The sequence below is a fragment of the Erythrolamprus reginae genome, chromosome 4 (assembly GCF_031021105.1).
Source record: "Erythrolamprus reginae isolate rEryReg1 chromosome 4, rEryReg1.hap1, whole genome shotgun sequence".
Classification (NCBI taxonomy): Eukaryota; Metazoa; Chordata; class Lepidosauria; order Squamata; family Dipsadidae; genus Erythrolamprus; species Erythrolamprus reginae.
Genome location: NC_091953.1, coordinates 64,134,848 through 64,157,141, shown reverse-complemented (window position 1 = coordinate 64,157,141; position 22,294 = coordinate 64,134,848). Strand labels below are relative to the sequence as shown.

Here is a 22,294-nt window from a genome sequence, read left to right as displayed (position 1 = left end):
ACAGGAATGCAGTAATCCAGCTGTGGAGGAATCCTGAAATGCCATAGGGTTTGAGTTTTAGGAGTAGTTTGTCGTGGACCACTGAGTTGAAGGCTTTACAAAAGTCAATATAAATTGCATCAATGGATTTTCCTTGATCTAGCTGGGTAGTCCATATGTTTTTGCAGTGAAGTAGTTGTAGGTTGCATTTGCAGTGAAGTAGTTGTAGGTTGCAGGATAATTTCTTTCTGAATCCAAATTGTTTGTTAGAGAGTAGGTTATTAGACTCTAAGTAAAGGGTGATAGATTGATTTATAATTGATTCCATGATTTTACATGAGACGCAGCATAGTGATATTGGTCTATAGTTGTCAACGAGAGAAGAGTCTCCTTTTTTGAAGATGGGGATAACTACTGCTTCACAGCGCAATCTAGACTATAGTTCTACTCTTCCCTGAAAACAGGAAATAAGTCTAATTGGAGAGCAGATAATTGAAGACAGTGAAGAAAATTATAATCTATAGCTCAAGTTGCACATCCATCATGCCATCAATGCAATTAACTGTGTTAGGACATAAATATAGATTTATTCTTCTTAGTCAGACATCCACATAGACAACTACATCTAAAATGGACAGTGATTCATGAAATCTTCAAAAATAATGAATTTGTTTATTATAGTGTTTTATTGTTTTCACTTGAAACTACATTGCTATGCTTCTGGAAATTCATTGCAAGTATGGCTAATAATTACCTGAGCAACCCTGCAGAGAGCACAGAAACTGCTGAAGTGTTGGACAGCAAGTTTAACAAATTCTTTCCCCACAAGTTCTAGAAAAAAAGAGGAAACAATTTAATGATGAGATCAACTAAAAATATAGGCAGATCCCAATTATACACCATCTAATAATTGTATAGTCAACATTTGGATATTGGGATTAAAGCCTTTACATCACCTTTGATCTACATAAATAAACATTAAAATCAGGAGAGGTATCTGATATTAGGCATGAAAGAAAGTGGTTTTTTCCTCCTGCAGATTTCTATTTAAATGCAACATATCATATAAATGTATGTGTTTCAGAGAGGGACCCTGGAAAAATCTGAACAATTGTTTTAATGTAAAAGTGATTTATAAAAGTGATATACAGTAGTACCCCTAGATACGAGCATAATTGGTTCCATAAGGGAGCTTGTATCTCGAGGCAACTCGTATTCTGGAACAAATAACTTTTTCCCCCTCCGAGATAACCAAAAGCAAGGATTCTAACCAAAAGCAAGGATTCTTGCGCCACCTAGTGGACGCTCGGCTCGTATCCCGAATTTCAGCTCGGGAATAGAACAGAAATGTCTCTCCCCTCCTAGCTCGTATCTGGAAATACTCGCATGTAGAGCAACTCGTATCTAGAGTTACTACTACATCTTACATTTTATGTTAAAGACAGAGTTGTGCCAATGGTCCTATGTCAAAATCAAGAACTGTCTATATTAAGCTATTCAGACACCTGTGTCTTCCCAATCCTAGGTCCAAACATAACTAAAAGCAATCCCATAATGCCCTGACAATGTTTCAATCTTCCTGACTGGTTACCTAACATTGGCTTAATCTAATACCAACCCAATTTCATATTTTGGAACAGAAGTCATACGGCTTGTTATATTATCAGATAGGCATTTTGGACATACAGTAGAGTCTTCATTATCTGTCCTTCGGTAATCTGACATTCTGGATTACCTGACATCGTGGCTCCTTAGGGGCGTGGCTGTAGGCATTTCTGTGCCCCAAGACACGCCCCCAAACATGGCAGCCACGACAAGAAAGTCGGCGTGCAGAGCCAGGTCCCCAAACATGCCCCCAAACATTGTAATGAAAGGAAGAAGGTCGTTGTATCAATGGATCAGAAACTTGAGGCAATCAAGAGACTGGACAATGGAGGGACCTTGCAGAAGGTAGCAGATGACTATGGTGTTGGAAGGGTAACTGTAGGAGACTGGAGAAGGAACTGATTGGAGATAGAAAAATGGTGTTCCTCCAGAGTTACTGATGGTGCAGTGAAAGAGAAGAAAACCATGAAAAAGTGAAGCTTTGTATGTCTGGTTTCTGCAGTTCAGAGACAAAGGTTCAGGGCCTATTTTACAGCAAAAGGCATTGCATTTTCAAAAGGAATTTGATGAAGAGGACCCAGATGTTACAGCCAGCGTTGGTTTGCTATACAGGTGGAAGAAACATTATGGAATCCGTAAATTATGTGGAGAGAAACTGTCTTCTGATTTTCAAGAAATAGAGGCATTCAAGAAAAAAAAATTCTAGACTTTATTGAAACTGAAAGCCTAACGGACAATCAGATATTTAATTATGATGATTAATCTGGCTTCAATTACAAACTGTTACCTAGTAAGAGTCTTACAGCCAGAACTGAAGCAGCAGCCCCTGACTATCAGCACAGTAAAGAAAGGCTGACAATTTTAGCAATTTCTGTCATCTATAACTATTTATATAGTTATGGGACAGGTACAGTTGTAAACTATGCTAAATAAAATAAAATAACTATGTTTCTGTACAAAATCATAAAATGCAAGATTCAAAAATGTTTTAACACATTCAATTTAATACTGACTTCATAGCCCCTTATTCTTTAGGGAATTTTAACGCTTTTCCTTTCCTTTTCAGATGTAATTATTACATAAGTTATGGCTTTCTGCCTGACTGAGATGTTTGTTGGAAAGGGAATATTTCTGCGGAACCACTTGTTCCCTTCAGATGACTGTTCTTAACTACAGGTAATCCTTCAGTTATGATCTTAATGGAGCCTTCCCATTACAGTCAAGATGGCTTCACCTAACAAGTCCCCATCCCTGCTCCCTCCCAATATCTTTGTTAAATGAATGTGCAGGTTCTTAACTGGAATATGAGGCATCTGAGGGATGGGGAAGACCCTAGAAGACAAGCACAGCTGCTTTTGGCCTCCCAAGGCTTCCCGCCATTCACTGAGATACCCCAGGTTCTGCTTCACACTCCTCGGGGGTTTCCAAAGCCACCTGCGCCTTGTCCACATCCACCTGCCCCATCACCGATCGCTCGCTTACCAATAGCAATAGCACTTAGACTTATATACTGCTTCATAGTGCTTTACAGCTCTCACTAAGCAGTTTACAGAATCAGCATTTGCCCCCCAACAATCTGGATCCCCATTTTACCCATCTCGGAAGGATGAAAGGCTTAGTCAACCTTGAGCCAGTCAGGATCGAACTCCTGGCAGTGAACAAAGTCAGCCTGCGGTACTGCAGTTTAACCACTGTGCCACCACAGCTCTTGCGAAGATATTCAGAATTTAGGATGTTGGGAGCAAAACAGGGGACTCCATTGCTGGGGCATGTGGCAGAATTTCACAAGCAGCCATCTTTTTCTGCGCTACTTCTGTACCGCAACATTCTGAGCTTTGAAGATCTAACTTCGGCATCAATCCTGGGAATTGTTGGCCAGTAAGGCACCGAGGGCCAGCAGAAGGTTGCCCTAAGTGCAGGGGGGTGAACTGGCCATGTCGAAGACGCAGTAACGCAGTACACAAAACTTTTTGAAAGGTAAGTGAGCAATTGGTGAGACAGGCCGGATGGGAAAGAGCAGGAACCTGATGAAGTAGTAAAACAGGCCCAATGTCTGTGGGGACCTGGAAGAGCGGGGGGGGGGGGGCGGGGATGGGGGTATGAGTGGGGAGGAAGACACAGGATGACTTGCTATAGTGTCTCTGTGATGAGGCATAAAGGCAAATGACCACACAGGCGCTGCAACAGATGTAACTTGGGAACAAGTTGTAAGTACCTTTGGGGGATCTGTAGTAATTTTGAATAATCACTAAATTATCTATCATAAATCAAGGATTACCTGTAGAGGCTTCAGACATGGTTGGTGTTCATCCTTAAAGATTCCAGTGCTCCTTTTAGGGAAAGCTTGAGAGGAGCTATCCCTCCATTAGAATAAAGACATAAAAGGCAGAGTTTTGGGGGCATTGACCCTTCCAGTGGAACACTTCTAGCATTATTGGAGCAACCTTTCCACCTAGTGCAGCAGGGAGACCTTAGCAGACATATTCAGTACAACTGCCAACCCAAGAAGCACAGAAGCCCTTCATAGAATTATATTTTTTTCTAGATTGCGCATCACCATTATTCAGTAGGGTTTATTTAAACTCTTTTTGTATTAAACAATGCACATCAAAAACTGCAACGGCTGGACAAAATATTCTTAAAGAGTTATTCACAAAGTATTTCATGCAAATGAGAACATGAGAATTAGAAGTTACCTGCAACTTCTTTCAACACTTCAATTGCTGGATCTTCTAATTGTTTAATTTGCCATCTTACAGAGTTCTCAAAAATTTTGAAATTGACAAAACCTGGAAGTTCTCTGCCACGGGGTATATATTCAGAATCCCATATTTCAATAGTGTTTACTGCAAAATAATTTTTTTACTTTATTTTACAAACATTTGTATCACTCACATGAAAAATTCTAAAATCTAAAATGTCAACATAAAATATCATATTGAACTAATTCTACCCATGCAAATTCTGCCCATGCATATAAAAAGCCAAAATATACCACATCAACTTCCCCATCTCTGATTATCAAATATGTCCAACAGCAAAGGAAATACTATCGGTAGCATATTTTTCAGAGTATAGGTGGATCTCCCCCCCCCCCGCCAAAAAAAGGTGAAAATCTGAATGTAGCTGTCCCAGCCTCTCAAATGGAGGTTTCAGAGGCTGAAAAAAGCCTCTCAAAGGGAGGCTGGAAAAAGCCTCTCAAACGGAGCTTCAGGAAAAAAAGCAAAGCACAGAATTCACAACCAACAAAGCTGTTGCTAAAATTCACCTCTGGGAACAGCTAATTGGGGGTATTCCAGAAGGCTGATCCACCCGCCAATCAGCTTTCTCTCTTATTTTCCTCCCTCAAAACTAAGCTTTGTCTTAGACTCTAGTGCGTGTTATAATCCAAAAAATACTAAGTCTCTGGATTAAAATCTTCCACAGATTCTAGACACTCCCAAGAAAATATTATTATTATTATTATTATTATTATTATTATTATTATTATTATTATTAGATTTATTAGATTTGTATGCCGCCCTTCTCTGAAGACTATATCCTAGTCCAGGTTCTTTCTCAGATTTTTATGTATGTATGTATGTATGTATGTATGTATGTATGTATGTATGTATGTATGTATTTAATTTATTTAATTTGTTTAATTTATTTATTTATGTATTTATGTATTTATGTATTTATTTATTTATTTGATTTAATTTAATTTGATTTCTAGGCCGCCCCTCTCTGAAGATTCAGGGCGTCTCACAACATATAAATATACAATACACAACATCTTAATCCAATTAACTAATTAAAAATCTAAAACACCGCCCCGAGTCTTCGGAGAGGGGCGGCATACAAATCTAAGTAATAAAATAATAAATAAATAAAAAACCATAACAAATAATCATTCCATTCACTCCACATTCTCTCAACACATTCATTGGGCAGAGGCAAAGATCTAATGGCCCCAAGCCTGGCGGAATAAGTGAGTCTTCAGACTCTTACGGAAGGCAAGGAGGATGGGGGATGTACAAATCTCTGGGGCCCCCATAGAGAAGGCTCTCCCCCTGGGTCCCGCCAAACAACATTGTCTGGTTGATGGAACCTGGAGGAGGCCAACTCTGTGGGACTTGACTGGTCGCTGAGATTCATGCAGCAGAAGGCAGTCTCTGAGGTATTCTGGTCCCATGCTATGTAGGGCTTTATAGGCCATAACCAACACTTTGAATTGGGTCAGGAAACTAATTGGCAACTAATGCAGACCACGGAGTGTTGGAAAAATATGCGAATGTCTGGGTAACCCATGACTGCTCACACTGATGCATTTTGCACAATTTGTAGTTTCCGAGAGCTTTTCAAAAGCAGCCCCATGTAGAGAGCATTGCAAGACAAGAGAGAGATATGCCCTCTAATGGCCATTCAGTGCAGCTGGTAGTGGATTCTGACAGTGCAGAGGTTGTTGTGGTGAGGCACCAGTGGCTTGTATAGCCTGTACCTGAGGCAGACAGTGTGGAGGCTGGAAAGGACTTGGTACCAGATACGGAGATTCAGCCAGGGCCTTCAGAACCTCCAGAAGCTCCCATCAGTGAAGAGGAAGAAGAGGAGAAAGTTATTCTTAATGCACAGGCGCACAGAGCTGCTAAAAGGCAGGAATGGTTCTTTAGGTGGAGGTCTCCTCAAGAGTAAAACTTGGGGTTAATTGGCCATTCAGCCCTGTGATGGTGAACCTATGGCATGTGTGACACAAGTGGCATGCAAACCTATATCTGTGGCCATGCAAGCTCAAGTCGTCAGCTGATTTTTGAATCCGGCTAGTTTCGATTCTTTTTCACCCAGCACAGAAACCTGGGAAGCATACCTTCAAAGGTTTGAGGTTTACCTCCGAGCTAATGAGTTGAGGGGTCTGTCTGAGGACTGGCGCGTTGCCTGTTTTTTAAATGCTTGTGATAATGCTATGTTTAATATGGTCCAGAGGGAGGGGACCAGAGAATTTGCCTTTTTCAACAAAAACGTTCCCTCCCCCTTTGTGGGAATCGCATTCCCCTGATAGTCCCGTAGCTTAACACTGGAGGGTTTCAATTTGATTGTGGAGAAAGAAGGCAACAACTTAGTAAGGGCATCCAAAGATACCAGACTCCTCGAGGAGCCTGTGTCTACTTCCATGTCCTTTCTATCTTTACAGACAAAGAAAGTTTCTTAGGCCCACCTCTAGTGGCTAGGGACACTTTCTCCTCTTTGTCAAACCGTTCTGGGTCAGGATTTGTGTTGAAGCAGTCGGCTGGACGAGTCGACAGGTTGCAAGCAGTGTGCTGCTCTGGCGACGATTGGGGTCTTCTCCGGCTAGGATTCGAATAGCAGACTGCTGAGATATGGCCTGTACGTCCGCAGGTATAGCAATCTACATTTCGAAAACGGCACTTCCTGCCAGTGTGCATGTTACCGCATCTCCTGCAGGGTGGAGGTTTGTCCTGTTGTTCCGCGCTCCCGTGATTGGCAGAGCGGAGGTGGGAGGCCGTCTCTCCAGGGCGAGAGCTGTCATCTGGAAGGCAGGTTTGCGAATGGATGCCTGGTGGAGCTAGCGGGTGGGTGGCTGCAGGCAGGCGGCATTGGATGTCAGCTGCACAGTTATTTGAAGACTCCACAGCTCTGGCATCATTGATGGCAATGGCTAGTGTCAGGTCAGAGCGAGCAAGAAGAAGGGAGGCAACACAGGCCACAATTTAGGTGCTTTATTAACATACTCCAAAACAAGCAAACAGGACATTCTAACATAGTGTTACGGGATTATCAAGGGAACTCTATTCCTATCATGGGGCACGTGGACTTGTTTGTCAACGGGAATTTTTGCAGGCCTACTGCCACTGGTGGTGGTTCCCAAGCCACTTCCTCCTTTACTGGGATTGGATTGGTTGGATGCTTTGGGGCTCAGAGTAACAGAGGTTCACACTATTAATTGTGATTTTGACTGTATCTTCTAGAATTTGCCGATTTATTTTTAGAGGGATTGGGATGCTAGAATGGTAAGCCTATATCCTTGAATCTGGATCCTGGGGTTGCCCCTATTTGCCTGAAATCTAGAAGAATGTCCTTCGTTTTAAAACAAGCAGTGGAAGCGGTGCTAGATAAACTTATTGCTCAGGGAATTCTAGAAGGTTCTGACCATGCCCGATGGGAAACTCTGATAAGGCCTGATGGGTCAATTAGAATTTGTGGGGACTTTAAGTGCACGTTAGGCAAGGCTTTACAAGCACACCCTTATCTGGTGCCGGTTGTGCACCATCTGCTGCATTCTTTAGGCCAGGGGTCAGTATATGCCAAATTGGACATGGCCCAAGCATACCAGCAGTTACCTGTAGATGATGCTACTGCTGAAGCTCTGACATTGGTTACCCATCAAGGGGCATTTCGCTGTCGGCATCTCCAATTTGATATAAGCATGGCCCCTGGTATCTTTCAGAGTATTATGGAGCAGTTGCCCTCGGGCCTGCCTGGTGTAGTCCCATATTTCAATGACATCCTTATTTCAGCGTCTTCAAACTCAGAACCCTTGCATCGCCTTAAAAAATATCTCCTGAAATTTTGCCAGGCAGGCCTGAAACTAAAGAAAAGCAAATGCTGGGTAGGAGTCCCTAGGGTGGAATTTTTTGGATTTATTGTGGATTCCAAGGGAATCTACCCTTCACTGGCCAAGGTATCTGCTATTAAGGCAGCTCCCCCCCCCCAACCAATAAACAGCTGTGGGCCTTTTTGGGCCTGCTCAATTTCTACAGTTTTTTCCTGCCACATAAAGCAACATTGGCAGAGCCATTGCACAGGTTATTGAATGCTAACAAACTCTGTGAATGGGGGCCTGAAGCCCAGACCTCTTTTGAAGCTGTCAAAACACTTTGCCTTACTAGTTCAGTACAACCCTAGGATACCCATAGCTATTGCAGCCGATGCATCACAATACAGAATTGGTGCAGTACTTAACCAGTTGCTAGCTTATGGAACAGAGGCACGCATTGCCTTCTTCTCTCTCACACTGTCAAAAACAATTATTTTGGTCTCTCTTTATCGAATTCTTTATCGAATTCCTATACTGTTCTTGCGGATTTAAATAGTAAGGATGTTGGAGATATTAGCAAGGCCCCTCAGGCAGAGAATGAGGGGATATTCAAAGGGGAAGTTGTTGTAAATGTCACCAAACCATCAAGTGCAGTTAGTAGAAATATAAAGAGGACACATTTTCTTGTGGGTGATTCGACTGTTAGAGGTGTTGATTTGAGACAGAGTAAGGACGTGGTGAAGGTGCTGAGGTGTCTCCCAGGGGCCACTGCCAGCAGGGACAGGAGGAGGATTACAAACATTGTCAAGGCTGTGAGTAAAGGTAATAACATTGATGTGGTGGTGCATCTTGGCACAAATGATTTGTCCCAGAGAAATGTCAATGTAGTAAAAAGAGATTTTCAATGTCTAAGTGTGGAGCTGGGTAAAATAGCAGATTCAGTGACTTTCTCAGAGGTGTTACCGGTTTGTGGCCAAGAGGATAAAACAACGTGTATCATAGAGTTTAATGTGTGGTTAAAGCAGTGGTGTAAAGCTGAAGGTTTTGGCTATGTAAGTCATGATGTCAGTAGGTGGTCTAATAGGGAGTTGTTTAAGAGGGATGGTTTGCATCCATCATACAGAGGTACCCAGGTACTCGGTGAGGAATTCAGAACTTTTTTGGACAGGCATTTAAACTAGGTAAAGGGGACAGAGATGTAACTGATGTGGGTGATTTCTGTCCCCGACCAATGAGGATAAAGCAGTTTTTGGAAGCTTATGAAAAGGGAGCTGCAAATAAAATAGATGTAGTTGTTGATGATAAGGGGCAAACTAATAATGAAAATAATGTTCTTCGTGTAATGTGCACGAATGCTCGAAGCTTGAGCAACAAGCTCTGTGAATTAATGGCCATAATATCTAGAGATAATTTGGACCTGGTTGCCATAACTGAGACATGGTTTAAGGATTCTAATGAATGGGAAATATCCATACCAGGATATACACTGTATAGGAAGGATAGAATAGAGAGAAGGGGAGGTGGAGTAGCCATTTATGTTAAAGAAACTCTAAAAACAACACTAATTCAAAATACATGTCAAGATCTAGAGACCCTCTGGATTTGCATGCAAAATAAAGACGGTTCTGTCATTAGAATTGGGGTGATCTATAGGCCTCCAGGGCAATCTGAGGAATATGACAACAAGATGGTGGATGAAATTACCCAAATGGCAGTAAAGGGAGATATTGTGGTTATGGGTGATTTCAACATGCCTGATGTTGACTGGAATATCCCCAGTGCCCTTACATGCAAAAGTAAGAATATAATAGAGGCCTTTACAGGAGCAGCTCTGGCACAGCTGGTTAAGACACCAACTAGAGGGGAGAATATTCTAGATTTAGTTTTTACGAATGGGAATTGGGTTTCAGATGTCAAGGTGGGAGAAAATTTAGGTTGCAGTGACCATCTATGTTTGTGGTTTGATGTAAAAACTCATTGTGAGCAATCCTATAATGCAACCAAAGTATTGGATTTCAGAAAAACAAATTTTAATGCAATGGGGGAATATTTAGATAATGAATTAAAGGGGAGGGATAAAATGGCAGGAGCGAGCACCCAATGGACTGTATTTAAAAAGGCCATCTTAAAAGCCACTGGACTGTATGTAAGACAAATAACTAAAGGTAAAAGGAAGAAGAAACCGCTATGGTTTAGCAATGATGTAAGGACTATAGTCAATGAAAAAAAGGCTGCCTATAGGAGGTATAAAGAGTCTGGAAGTATAGCTGATAGGGAGGTGTATAAAATGAGACAGAAGGAGGCGAAACAGATAATATATGCTGCTAAAGCCTCAAAAGAGGAAGAAATTGCCAAATCTCTAAAGAAGGGGGATAAAACCTTCTTCAGATATATTAGTGATAAGAAGAAGAAAAACTGCGGCATCACGAAGCTTAGTACCGGGAAAAATACATGCATTAATGGGAATAAGGAGATCGCTGACCATTTCAATAGCTACTTCTGTTCAGTTTTCTCAAAAGACACCTTACAAAATAATACTATAGAGAGATATAGCATTGCCTCCAACTGTACGGATTCAGCTCCAGTGATCTTAGAAGCCGATGTCTTAGAAGAACTTGAACGATTAAAGATAAATAAGGCAATGGGTCCAGATGGCATCCACCCCAGAGTTCTTAAAGAACTCAGATCTGTCATTGCTACCCCCCTGACTGATTTGTTTAACCAATCCTTGTTAACAGGAGATGTTCCTGAGGATTGGAGAATGGCAAGTGTTGTGCCTATCCACAAGAAGGGCAGTAGAGAAGAAGCTGGTAACTACAGGCCAGTTAGCTTGACATCAGTTGTCGTTAAAATGATGGAGACTCTACTGAAAAAGAGGATAAATCAGCACCTAAAAAACAATAAATTATTGGACCCAAATCAGCATGGCTTTACTGAAGGCAAATCATGTCAGACTAATCTCATTGATTTCTTTGACTATGTCACAAAGGTGTTGGATGAAGGTGGTGCCGTGGATATTGCCTACCTGGACTTCAGCAAAGCCTTTGATACGGTTCCACATAAAGAGCTGATAGATAAATTAGTGAAGATTGGACTTAATCCCTGGATAGTTCAATGGATTTGCAGCTGGCTGAAGCATAGACACCAGAGGGTTGTTGTGAATGGCGAGTATTCTGAGCAGAGTCAGGTTACAAGCGGTGTGCCAAAAGGGTCTGTTCTGGGTCCTATTCTTTTTAATATGTTTGTGAGTGACATAGGGGAAGGTCTGGTAGGGAAGGTTTGCCTATTTGCCGATGACTCTAAAGTGTGCAATAGGGTTGATATTCCTGGAGGCGTCGGCAATATGGTAAATGATTTAGCTTTACTAGATAAATGGTCAAAGCAATGGAAACTGCAGTTTAATGTTTCCAAATGTAAAATAATGCACTTGGGGAAAAGGAATCCTCAATCTGACTATTGTATTGGCAGTTCTGTGTTAGCAAATACTTCAAAAGAAAAGGATTTAGGCGTAGTGATTTCTGACAGTCTCAAAATGGGTGAACAGTGCAGTCAGGCAGTAGGGAAAGCAAGTAGGATGCTTGGCTGCATAGCTAGAGGTATAACAAGCAGGAAGAGGGAGATTATGATCCCGCTATATAGAATGCTGGTGAGACCACATTTGGAATACTGTGTTCAGTTCTGGAGACCTCATCTACAAAAAGATATTGACAAAATTGAACGGGTCCAAAGACGGGCTACAAGAATGGTGGAAGGTCTTAAGTATAAAACGTATCAGGAAAGACTTAATGAACTCAATCTGTATAGTCTGGAGGACAGAAGGAAAAGGGGGGACATGATCGAAACATTTAAATATATTAAAGGGTTAAATAAGGTCCAGGAGGGAAGTGTTTTTAATAGGAAAGTGAACACAAGAACAAGGGGACACAATCTGAGGTTAGTTGGGGGAAAGATCAAAAGCAACATGAGAAAATATTATTTTACTGAAAGAGTAGTAGATCCTTGGAACAAACTTCCAGCAGACGTGGTAGATAAATCCACAGTAACTGAATTTAAACATGCCTGGGATAAACATATATCCATCCTAAGATAAAATACAGAAAATAGTATAAGGGCAGACTAGATGGACCATGGGGTCTTTTTCTGCCGTCAGACTTCTATGTTTCTATGTTTCTATTATAGTCAGACAGATAAGGAGGCTTTGGCCATCATGGCCACTGTCAAAAAATTTCATGACTGTATCTATGGCCTTTTACTGTGTTCACAGACCACAAATCTTTACTGGGTACACTCTCAGGATCTAAGCAGACATCATTCTTAATCTCCCCTCACATAACAAAGTGGGCTGAATTCATGTCTGCTTAACCTATGATTTGGTTTTCTGCCCTGGTAAATCATTGCCACATGCAGACGCCTTGAGTCCGTGCCCCTTACCAGTCCCAGTAAAGGACCCAGCCCTAGCATCCAGTGTTTTCATGATAGAAGAATGGACACCTGTGCTATCAGCAGCAGCCATAGCTAAAGCCACCTCCAAGGATTCTGCCCCAAATAACAGACTGGATCAGAAGAGGGTGGCCGTTACATGCCCCAGATCCCAAATTAAATGCCTTCACATAGACAGCTAGAACTTAAAGGGCTGCCTTCTTTGCGGCCATAGGGTTATCATAATTCTAGAGTTAAGAACAGCTGTCCTACAACTACTACACGACAGTCACCCAGGTATTGTTCGTAGGAAGAGCCTGGCCCGTAGTTATGTTTGGTGGCCAGGCATTGACAAGGAAATCGAGTTGTGGGTTGCCCAGTGTACTGAATGCCAAACCTCAAGGGCAGCTCCTCCAGTTTCAGCCCCTAGACCTTGGGAGATGTCGAAGAGGCCATGGGCCAGGCTGCACGCCGATTTTGCAGGCCCTTTCCATGGCCAACAATTCTTCATATTAGTAGATGCATTCTCAGGGTGGGTTGACATACAATTGATGAAGTGCTTTAATTTGAGGCTTTAATTTCAATACTTCAGAAGATCTTTGCAACTCATGGCCTCCCTGACATTATCGTTAGTGACAACGGGCTGCAATTCACGGCTAACAAATTCCAATTATTTCTGGCTAGTATGGACTTGCTCCTGATTGGCCAGTTCCGGGAGTGGGAGTTTCTGGAGCCCGGATTGACTGCTGTGCCTTACAACTGATATAAAAAGCTGTCAGACATGGCTGAGACATTCTTATCCAGTTTGTGCTTTGCTGTTCAGTCCTAGTTCGTGCCTGCTCTGTAGTTCCTTGTTAAGTCAATAAAGAGTTATTTCAGAGTTCCGGTTGTGATATATAACATCCCACACTGCAGGGCCCTTTCCCCAGATCCTTCACAGTGGATGGGGTCTGGGAAGAAGTTAGTACCGGGGTGGAAGATGGAAGCTATTATCGGGATGGAAGTTCCATCCCAATACTAACTTCTTCCTGGCCATGCCCGACAGCTTTTTATATTGGCTGTCAGGCGCAGCAGCCAATCTTTGCTGTAGAAACTCCCAATGGCAACAGTATAACCAACATGGCTCTGTTAATAATCGAACCTTGGATGAAAGAATTGGACTGGAATCTGATTTATTTCTCAGATGCTATTTAGGGTGCTGACAATATATATGAATATATGGGAAAAATATAAGTAAAATTAATGAAATATATTAATGGAATATTGATTTTGATAAACATTATAACAGTATTATTAATGGGGCATAAGCTGATTTAAGGTTATAAATTGAATAGATTTGAAATTGTTAAACATTTAGAGGTTATTAGAAGGTAACAGGATTACATTTAAAGCAAATTTATGAAATTTTGAAGAATAATTATAATTTATGTTTGGTATGTATGTGTTGTTTGGTTTTTAATTATGATAGGGTTTTTAGGGGTTTTTTTAATATTAGATTTGTGCCAGTATAATATTGTTTTTATCGTTGTTGTGAGCCGCCCCGAGTCTTCGGAGAGGGGCGGCATACAAATCTAATAAATAATAATAATAATAATAATAATAATTATTATTATTATTATTATTATTATTATTATTATTATAAGTATGCTTGGGATTTGACTACTAAGATTTATAAATAAGGTAATTGTTATAGGTTGAATTACTTTTTTTCTATAGTTTTTTTATTATTATGAGAGATTAAATATGTTATATAAATTTAGAGGGGAAACTTAAGTTTGTTAAGTGTTGATATGAGCTAGGTAGAAGAAATGCATAAAATGTATGGAATTTATTAAAAAGGTATAAATTGATATAACAACAACAACAACAGAGTTGGAAGGGACCTTTGAGGTCTTCTAGTCTAATCCCCTGCTTAAGCATGAAACCCTACATTACTTCAGAAGATGGTCGTAAAAGGGGGCAAAACTCACTTAACAAATATCTCACATAACAAGAGAGTTTGGACTCAATTACTGGTACACAGATTGAACAATAGGAAAATATATGCCTGAACTTGCTGATATGGCTAAATTGACTGATCTGAGAAAAAATTACCTATGTTTATTGCTGGAAACCCCTTATGGCTTTTTTGCATAAAACAGAAAAAAATGAAGTTATGATTTGTAGTTTTAATTACAAAAAGAAGAGAGTTAGATTACATAGTAAATTTATTATTATACTTAAAACTGTAGTAAAGAAGATTGACAGCTACTTATTTGTACCTTTCTTTTCTTTTCCTTTTTTCCTTGCATTTTTAGCTCTAGATTTTTCTTACTTTATATTAGTTTTTAATCTTTCTTCTTATAGATTTTCAATGACAATTATACAAGTTACTATATATAACAAACCTTTCATACTACTAACAAGTCAACTGAATGTGTAGCAATAAAAACATATCCACAATTCCAGCTCCTTACTCATGTTGAAACTAAGCGTCCACTAATAAAAAGCACAGAACCAAATTGAGTTTACCTTTAGTCTTCTTATCAACTGTATCTTGCCATCCATTAAATGCCTTTCGAATATGTGTAATTGTTCTACTATTGTTTGAACATTTGCTATCCTCTTCTCCATGTAAAATTTTTAAGAGGTCTTCATTAAAAGCCTTGATTTTCTGGGGGGGAAATGGAAAATAACATAATTGTAAAAATAAAATTACCAGCTAAAATTGTAATACAAGCTAAGTGCTCCAGAAGGATAATTACTCTCAGTGCAATTTCCAGGAACCTTAAATATAAAAACCTAAGTATAAAATTCTGGGAGATGAGTCCTGAAGGAATTAGTCAGGAAATCCCAGATGATTCACTATAAGGCTGGCAAGCAGGTAAGTGGCGGCTGATGGTTGGGTGTTTGTTTTTCTTTAAGCATTTTTAGCATTATCCTTTGTATTTACAGTTTTGTTAAGTTTCAAAAACATGACTAAAAAGAAACAAGTAAAAATAAAAAGAAAGAAAAAAGAACCAGATAGCAAAATAAGGTTAATAAAACTGAAAAAAGAAAATAATGAAAAAATGGCTTCCAACTTTTTCCATACAAATATACAATACATAAGAAAGATACCCAACCCATATGCCCAAAGCTAACAATGTCTACATTACTTATATAATTCTAATCAAATCCCAAAATCAAAATTACATTTGATTTTCTCGCAAAGGTCCAAAAGTGGCTTCATTAAAACTCATCACTGTCTCTTACCATACAACCAGATGCTTCTTCATTTCACACTGTGCCATATTTTCTATTAACTCATCTCTAAATCCTCAGCTCTCTTTATTAATTAGCAAAAATGAATAAGAAACCATTTCCGTCACTCAACTCATCAGCTGACTGACTATTAACTGGAATTTCAAGTCTGGTTGCATAAGGTATTTTGTTGCAAGTAGAGGAGGGGAGGGATCTTCCAGTAAAGTATCACTGGACACTTTCTAATGTATTTATGTATGATATGCAGTGTGGGTTTCACACAGAAGAACTGCATTCAAGGATTGGTCTAGCGAATGTTTTGTATGCTCCGGTTAATAGTGTGATATTACCAAGAAGAAGCTACATAAGATTACATTAACAACTCTTGAAGCCTTTTTGGCGATGTTATTGCAGTGGGTTTTAGCACTTAGATCATTAGATATGAATAGTGATCCCTTGTTTTTCGCGGGGGATGCGTTCCAAGACCACCTGTGAAAAATGAATTTCCGTGAGGTAGAGGAAAGATATTTTTTATGTATTTATTGAGTATTTGGAATTTTAAAACTTTTTTTAAAAGTTTTAAAACTTGAACTTAAAACTTAGACGTTTTTTTATGTATTTAATGAGTATTTGGACTTTATAATGTTTCTCAGCTGGAACTACATGTGATATCCTACCAGTTTCTTTAATAGAGTATAGTAGTACTATAGAAGAATTTTATGAATTTTTATTGGATTTAAAATTTTCAATGGATTTAATGGATTTAAGCCCCCTTTGAAAACCCATGAAATAGTGAATCTGTGAAAGATGAACCGTGAAGTAGCGAGGGATTTCTGTTTTCCAAAATCTTTGACAGAGTGAGTCATTTGCAAAGTCTTGTTTATTCAGCATGTAATTGGTGTTCTGATTCTTTTTGCCAATGTGCCAGACAGAGCATTTGTTAATTGAGATTTGAAGTCGCAAGATGTTTAACCATTCTGACACAGAGTCAAGGTCTTTTTGAAAGGTAGCAGCGTTGTCAGTGGTGTTGAAGAGTTTTATATCATTGGCGAGGAGAATGCAGTTGCTTGTAATGTGATCGCAAAGGTCATTTATAGAGAGTATACAGAGTGTTAGTCCTAGTACCTAGGAGTACACCACTGTTAACAGGAACAGGATTAGATAGGGCACTCCCTATTTTGACCACTTGTTGTCTGTTTGACGGCATGGGGGAAAGCCAAGCTTCTATCCTCTGTCGCGTGGGCGCCTCTCTCCCTTGGTCTCGCATGTAGAACTCTAGAGCGCCCACCTTTCCTTCCCCCTCCCGGCCACCCAAGAGAGCAGTGTGGCACTTGCAATGAGAGCCATCTCAGTTGCCCTCCCCACACACTTGCAGGCCACCACCATCAGCTTGCAAAACAGGAAAGCTGCTACCACTGCTGCTAGCTGCTCAGAAAAGCTGCCGCTGGCTGCCGCTGGAAGAAGCCTTTATCTGAGGAGCCGCCACCGCTTCCCCTGCTGGAAGCAAGCTGCCTGACAGGTTTGAAGACCAATTTCAAGTTGGAAGACCCCTGAGGTAGGAGTGCAAGGGTCTTTAAACTTGGCAAGTTTAAGGCTTGTGGACTTCAACTCCCATTCCTGAGGTAGCATGATTGAAGGAGGAATTCTGGGAGTTGAAGTCCACAAGTATTAAAGCTGTCAAGTTTGAAGTTTGTAAAAAGTGTATATTGTTTTTAAAAGTATACAGTTTTAAAAAGTGTACATGGTTTTAAACAGCATACATGGTTGTAAAAAGTATTCTGCTACACTGGTATTTTATTAAACAATATACTATTGCACCATTTGGTTTCATCCTCTAAAATCTAGGTGCGCCTTATGCACCTTATACACAGAAAAATACGATAATTATTGGACAAGCTGGTGATCAATTAATCAATTATTAATCAGTTTCATCAATTATCAATCATCTATCAATTTTTATCAAACATCTATAATTTTCATCAATTATCAGTCATCAATAGTTTCATAGTTTTCATCAATTATCAGACAATTATTATTCAATTTCATCTAATATCAATCTATTATCAATCAATTTTATCAATTAATAATTAGCAAACTATACTGTGGTGCCTGAGTTGAAGGTAAGGCTTTTCCTGGTTATTGCTTGAAACCAGCAAGAATAAGCAGTAACATGCTGATATACTTGAGCACGTTGGATATCTCTGTTTCCTGGAGAGTTGAATATCTCTGTATCTTGGAGAGACTTCACTTCCACTGCAGTCTCTGAGTAGGCTTAGCTGTCCCTTGTGCTCCAGACAGTAATATGTGGCTTGAAAAGAGTGAAACAACAAGTACAAATCCTTTGTTTTCCACTGTCTTATAAATGCAGAATTTGTAACCCTGCCTTTTTTCCTTCTTTTGCTAGACAGCTCCGTTTATTATTCCAATGCAAAAATACTTTTTATTGCAGCTTCTCAAAGGTAGTTTTAGCACAGATCTCTCTTTTCACTGTGCCAGCAGAAATATAGTGTTTTCCCAAAGGAGATGAAATATATCTTACTTTTACTGGCACAACAATTTTCCCTCCTTCCAATCAGGAATATATACGGTACTTTATACTTAAGCAAAGTCTTTTGTAAATTGATCCAGGCGGGGGAGTCTTTTCCCCTTCAACCGCTACTTCTTTATGCAGGGAGACACAGGAAGATTGAGCAGACTGTCCTTTGATTCTCCAAAAAATCCTTGCAAAGGAGGCTGGTTTTAAACTCCGTGAGCGAAGGTTTGTTTAGCTTCCTCCCTTTGAAGCAAAGAAAGAATCCTTTTCTTTAAGGGCAGTCTATACTCTCTCATCTGAACAAGCTGGGTGATATCAGGGTTTCTAGCTAAAACAAAGTTGGCAGCTTTGTTTTGTTTTGTTATGGAGCAGCAGGGTAGGTGAAACAAGCTGGAGAAGGCTGGGACATATTGCTACCAACGCACACACACCGGCAGGCAATGCATACATACCGGGTCGAATCTCACCGGGTCTGATGACTTCGGGTGATTGGGTCTCCCCTGCTCCAGTTGCAAAGATGTCCTTTCTGAGCTGTCTCCTCAGGGAATTTCGCACAGCTCTTTTGAGGTTGGGATGCCTTATTTGTGGTTGTGCTCTTTGTAATACCTTATGGGCCTTGCTGAGCTTCATGGGGCTTTTTTTAATGCAAATTCTTTGAAATTGGAGTCGGTGGGCACTCTCTTCATTCAGGATCGCCTCTTCGCTTCGCTGTCCTCGTTGTTTTTAGGTTTTTCCTATTTTTTTCATGTCTTATCCCTACTTTTGGTTTACTTTTGGTCTTCAACAATGGGATTAGGCACCTGCCTCGGTCCCCATCTTCAATGATCATGTCAATTACTTACTGTCTTTTCCGGAGTATAAGACGCACCTTAGTTTTTGGGTAGGAGAATAGGGGGTGGGGGAATCTGCCTACCAGATATTTATCTGGCTAGCATCCTTAGTCTGATCAGTTTCAGCACGTTATTTTATCCCCTTGTTAGGGCTTAAAAAAACCTTATTCGGAGAAAGTAACAATGAAAGCTGGGAAGACCATTAGCACCTTGTTAGGGCTGGAAAGAAATTTATTCAGAGCAAGTACAGCAATAAAAAAAAGACTGCAAAGACTTAAGGCTCGAAAAATATTCTTCGGAGAGAGTAACAATGAAAAAGCCTGCAAGGTAAAAGCTGAGAAGATCATTAGCACCTCGTTAGGGCTGGGGAAAATGCTTCGAAAAAAACTACATTCAGAGTATAAGATGCACCCAAATTTTCAGCCTCTTTTAGCGAGGAAGAAGTTGCGTCTTATACTCCAAAAGATACAGTAATGTCAATGTAAGGGAAAGAGGATTTAGGAAAGGAAAGAAATTGTAAAATCTTTCAGAAAGGAGTAATGCAAAATGTCCAGAAAAAAGAAGAATAAATTAAGATGGACAAGAACAGACAGCCATTTTGCAGTTTTTAAACTGTGGTTTGGTCTTATTTCCCTGTAGTCGGATATCAATGACTCTTCAGGTTCCATGCCACAATTGTCCCCCTCCCCCCAAATATGTATCATCCTTCAAAGCCAAAAGCAAAGCAGTAACATAAAATAAATATAGTGACATGCTCCTGATGATATAGTTGTGTATTTTGGTCATTTTATACAAACAACACAATAGTAAGTGCATAGCAACAATACTGTATAATTAATAAGGATACAATTTGCTTCATGATCAGACACAAATTCACATCTGCCTTTATTTTTAAAATCTATAATTAAACTTACTTCCACAAAAAAATATTTCTTCTTCTCCAAGGATTCAGGAACACCTTCACCATACTTATGAAGTCTTTTATTCATTTTCTGGAGGCTGGTTTCTATTTGATTTTCTAAAGTTGGCAATGATCTCTGCAATAACAACAACATTAACTAAAGGAAATATATAAAACTGTAATCTTATGCAAGTTCAGAAATGTTAAATATAGTGTGGCTTGACAGAGCCATCCAACATTTTGCAGTAGGAAGCTACCATTTTTAGCAGCTACCAAGTGATATAACAATATTTACACACACATATAAACACACACACAGAGAAACACACACACAAAAGCCTGGTCCCAGGAATTTCTCTTACAGTATGAATCAGATGCCTAGTGATAGAAATATGAATGCATATATATCCATTATATATTGACTTAAGAACGCAGTTTGAGTAGGATGCAAATTTGCCCACCAAAGAGAGCTAATTGGGATTCTGTTGCATACATCTCTAAATAGCACAATCAGAATCATGGTATGAAATTGCACATGTAACACAAGGATATCCTTCCTATTCAATCTGAAATGAATTGAGAGTTCCTTACCTGAATGTGCTCGGTGAGCTCTTGTGTAAGTTTTTCTGCCAGCAATGGGATAGTAGCTCTGCCTTCTTCCAAAAGATGACTGGCGGAGTGAATAAAATTCAAGATTTACTCAATAATTTTGAAGTTCTCATTTGTATCATCTCAATGTTCCTCAATGTCTTTCAGGTGGACTGGGATCATATGCTCTATAGGTAAGCTATGAGGTCAAATAATTTATGCTAATTTGAAACAAAGTGGGGAGCAAGCATCACTTGTAGTCACTAACTACAAGTGCTAAAACACATGAGAAAAAAGTATCTCTGCCCAGTTCACACATGAAATAGTTTGTATAGAGAAATATTCATAGCACAAACATGATGTATAAAGGAGCACATTTTGCTAAACCATGTTCAGGAATTATTTACTAAATCTTGCCTGAAAAACGTGTGCTCTTCAAAAAACTCTTTCTCTTTCTTGATTGCATCCTCCAAGCTCAGTTTATTAGTGAGGTCGCTCTGCCCACGACATTTAACAATCATGTATCCTTTTTTCAGAGGCACTCTTTGATTCCTGACAACGTCAACGGTCTCATTCTCAGTTCCTTCATCAATCAAATCAGGCTTGGTTAGAATACCTATGAAGTAATGGATGGAAAAGAAAAACATGCTCATTTACTTGAGAAAGGCTGGGGTTTAATCTAATGAAGGGAGAATTTGTTCCTGAACCACGTTCGGTCTTAAAAAATTAGTGTCCCTAAATACGCACAACACCAAGTAGCTATCTAGTCTTTCCTCACTGCTGCCGTTTGAAGAAGTGGGCTTTCAAGTAGCTTTACCCACTGTAAAGCACCATTTCCAAGATCACTGTAGCTTTGAAGGGTCACTAAATGACCAGCTGTAAGTCAAAGATTACCTGTATGCAGAAATATTGAAAATTTAAAAGGGTTCACAAACTTTTAAGCACCACAATCGTTTTTTCCCTCTAGTAATATCTACTGTTATCCTTTTCCAACTCAAAAGGTAAATTTTGAATAACTCATTATTTTTTAAAAATAAATTCCAACCTTTGTTACTATCTTTATTAAGTGAATCTGGTTTCCTTCAGACTTTGCATGTTGGAAGGTGGCTGTGATGGTTGCAAATTTATTTATTTATTATTTTATTTATTAGATTTGTATGCCAACCCTCTCCGTAGACTCAGGGCGGCTCACAGCATACAATGAAACAATTCATAACAAATCTAATAAATTTAAAAAACTTTTTAAAACCCCATTATTAAAACATACCTTACATAAACTGTATAGGCCCGGTGTGTGTGTGCCTCAATTCCATGCCTGACGTCAGAGGTGGGTTTTAAGGAGTTTACGAAAGGCAAGGAGGGTGGGGGCAGTTCTAATCTCCGGAGGGAGTTGGTTCCAGAGAGTCGGGGCCGCCACAGAGAAGGCTCTTCCCCTGGGACCCGCCAGATGACATAGTTTAGTCGATGGAACCCAGAGAAGGCCAACTCTGTGGGACCTAATTGGTCGTTGGGATTTGTACGGCAGAAGGCAGTCCCGGAGATATTCTGGTCCAATGCCATGAAGGGCTTTATAGGTCAAAACCAACACTTTGAATTGTGACCGGAAATTGATCGGCAACCAATGTAGACTGCGGAGTGTTGGTGTGACATGGGCATACCTTGGGAAGCCCATGACTTCTCTCGCA

The 22,294-nt window shown here is 39.9% G+C and overlaps 1 protein-coding gene across 2 annotated transcripts in view; it reads right to left on the bottom strand.

Moving 5' to 3' along the window:
* Window positions 1-22,294, bottom strand: part of LOC139166649 (interferon-induced GTP-binding protein Mx2-like) — a 67,393-nt gene that overhangs the window by 13,720 nt on the left and 31,379 nt on the right. The window contains exons 7-13 of one of the 2 annotated variants that reach the window (XM_070750476.1): window positions 21,027-21,225; window positions 20,613-20,691; window positions 20,035-20,157; window positions 15,047-15,188; window positions 6,776-7,237; window positions 4,281-4,430; window positions 734-810 (exon numbers count right to left, since the gene is read on the bottom strand). In XM_070750476.1, the coding sequence (XP_070606577.1) occupies window positions 734-810; window positions 4,281-4,430; window positions 6,776-7,237; window positions 15,047-15,188; window positions 20,035-20,157; window positions 20,613-20,691; window positions 21,027-21,225 (1,232 nt within the window). The remainder of the gene's footprint in view (window positions 1-733; window positions 811-4,280; window positions 4,431-6,775; window positions 7,238-15,046; window positions 15,189-20,034; window positions 20,158-20,612; window positions 20,692-21,026; window positions 21,226-22,294) is intronic. The other variant, XM_070750477.1, reaches the window with a different exon arrangement.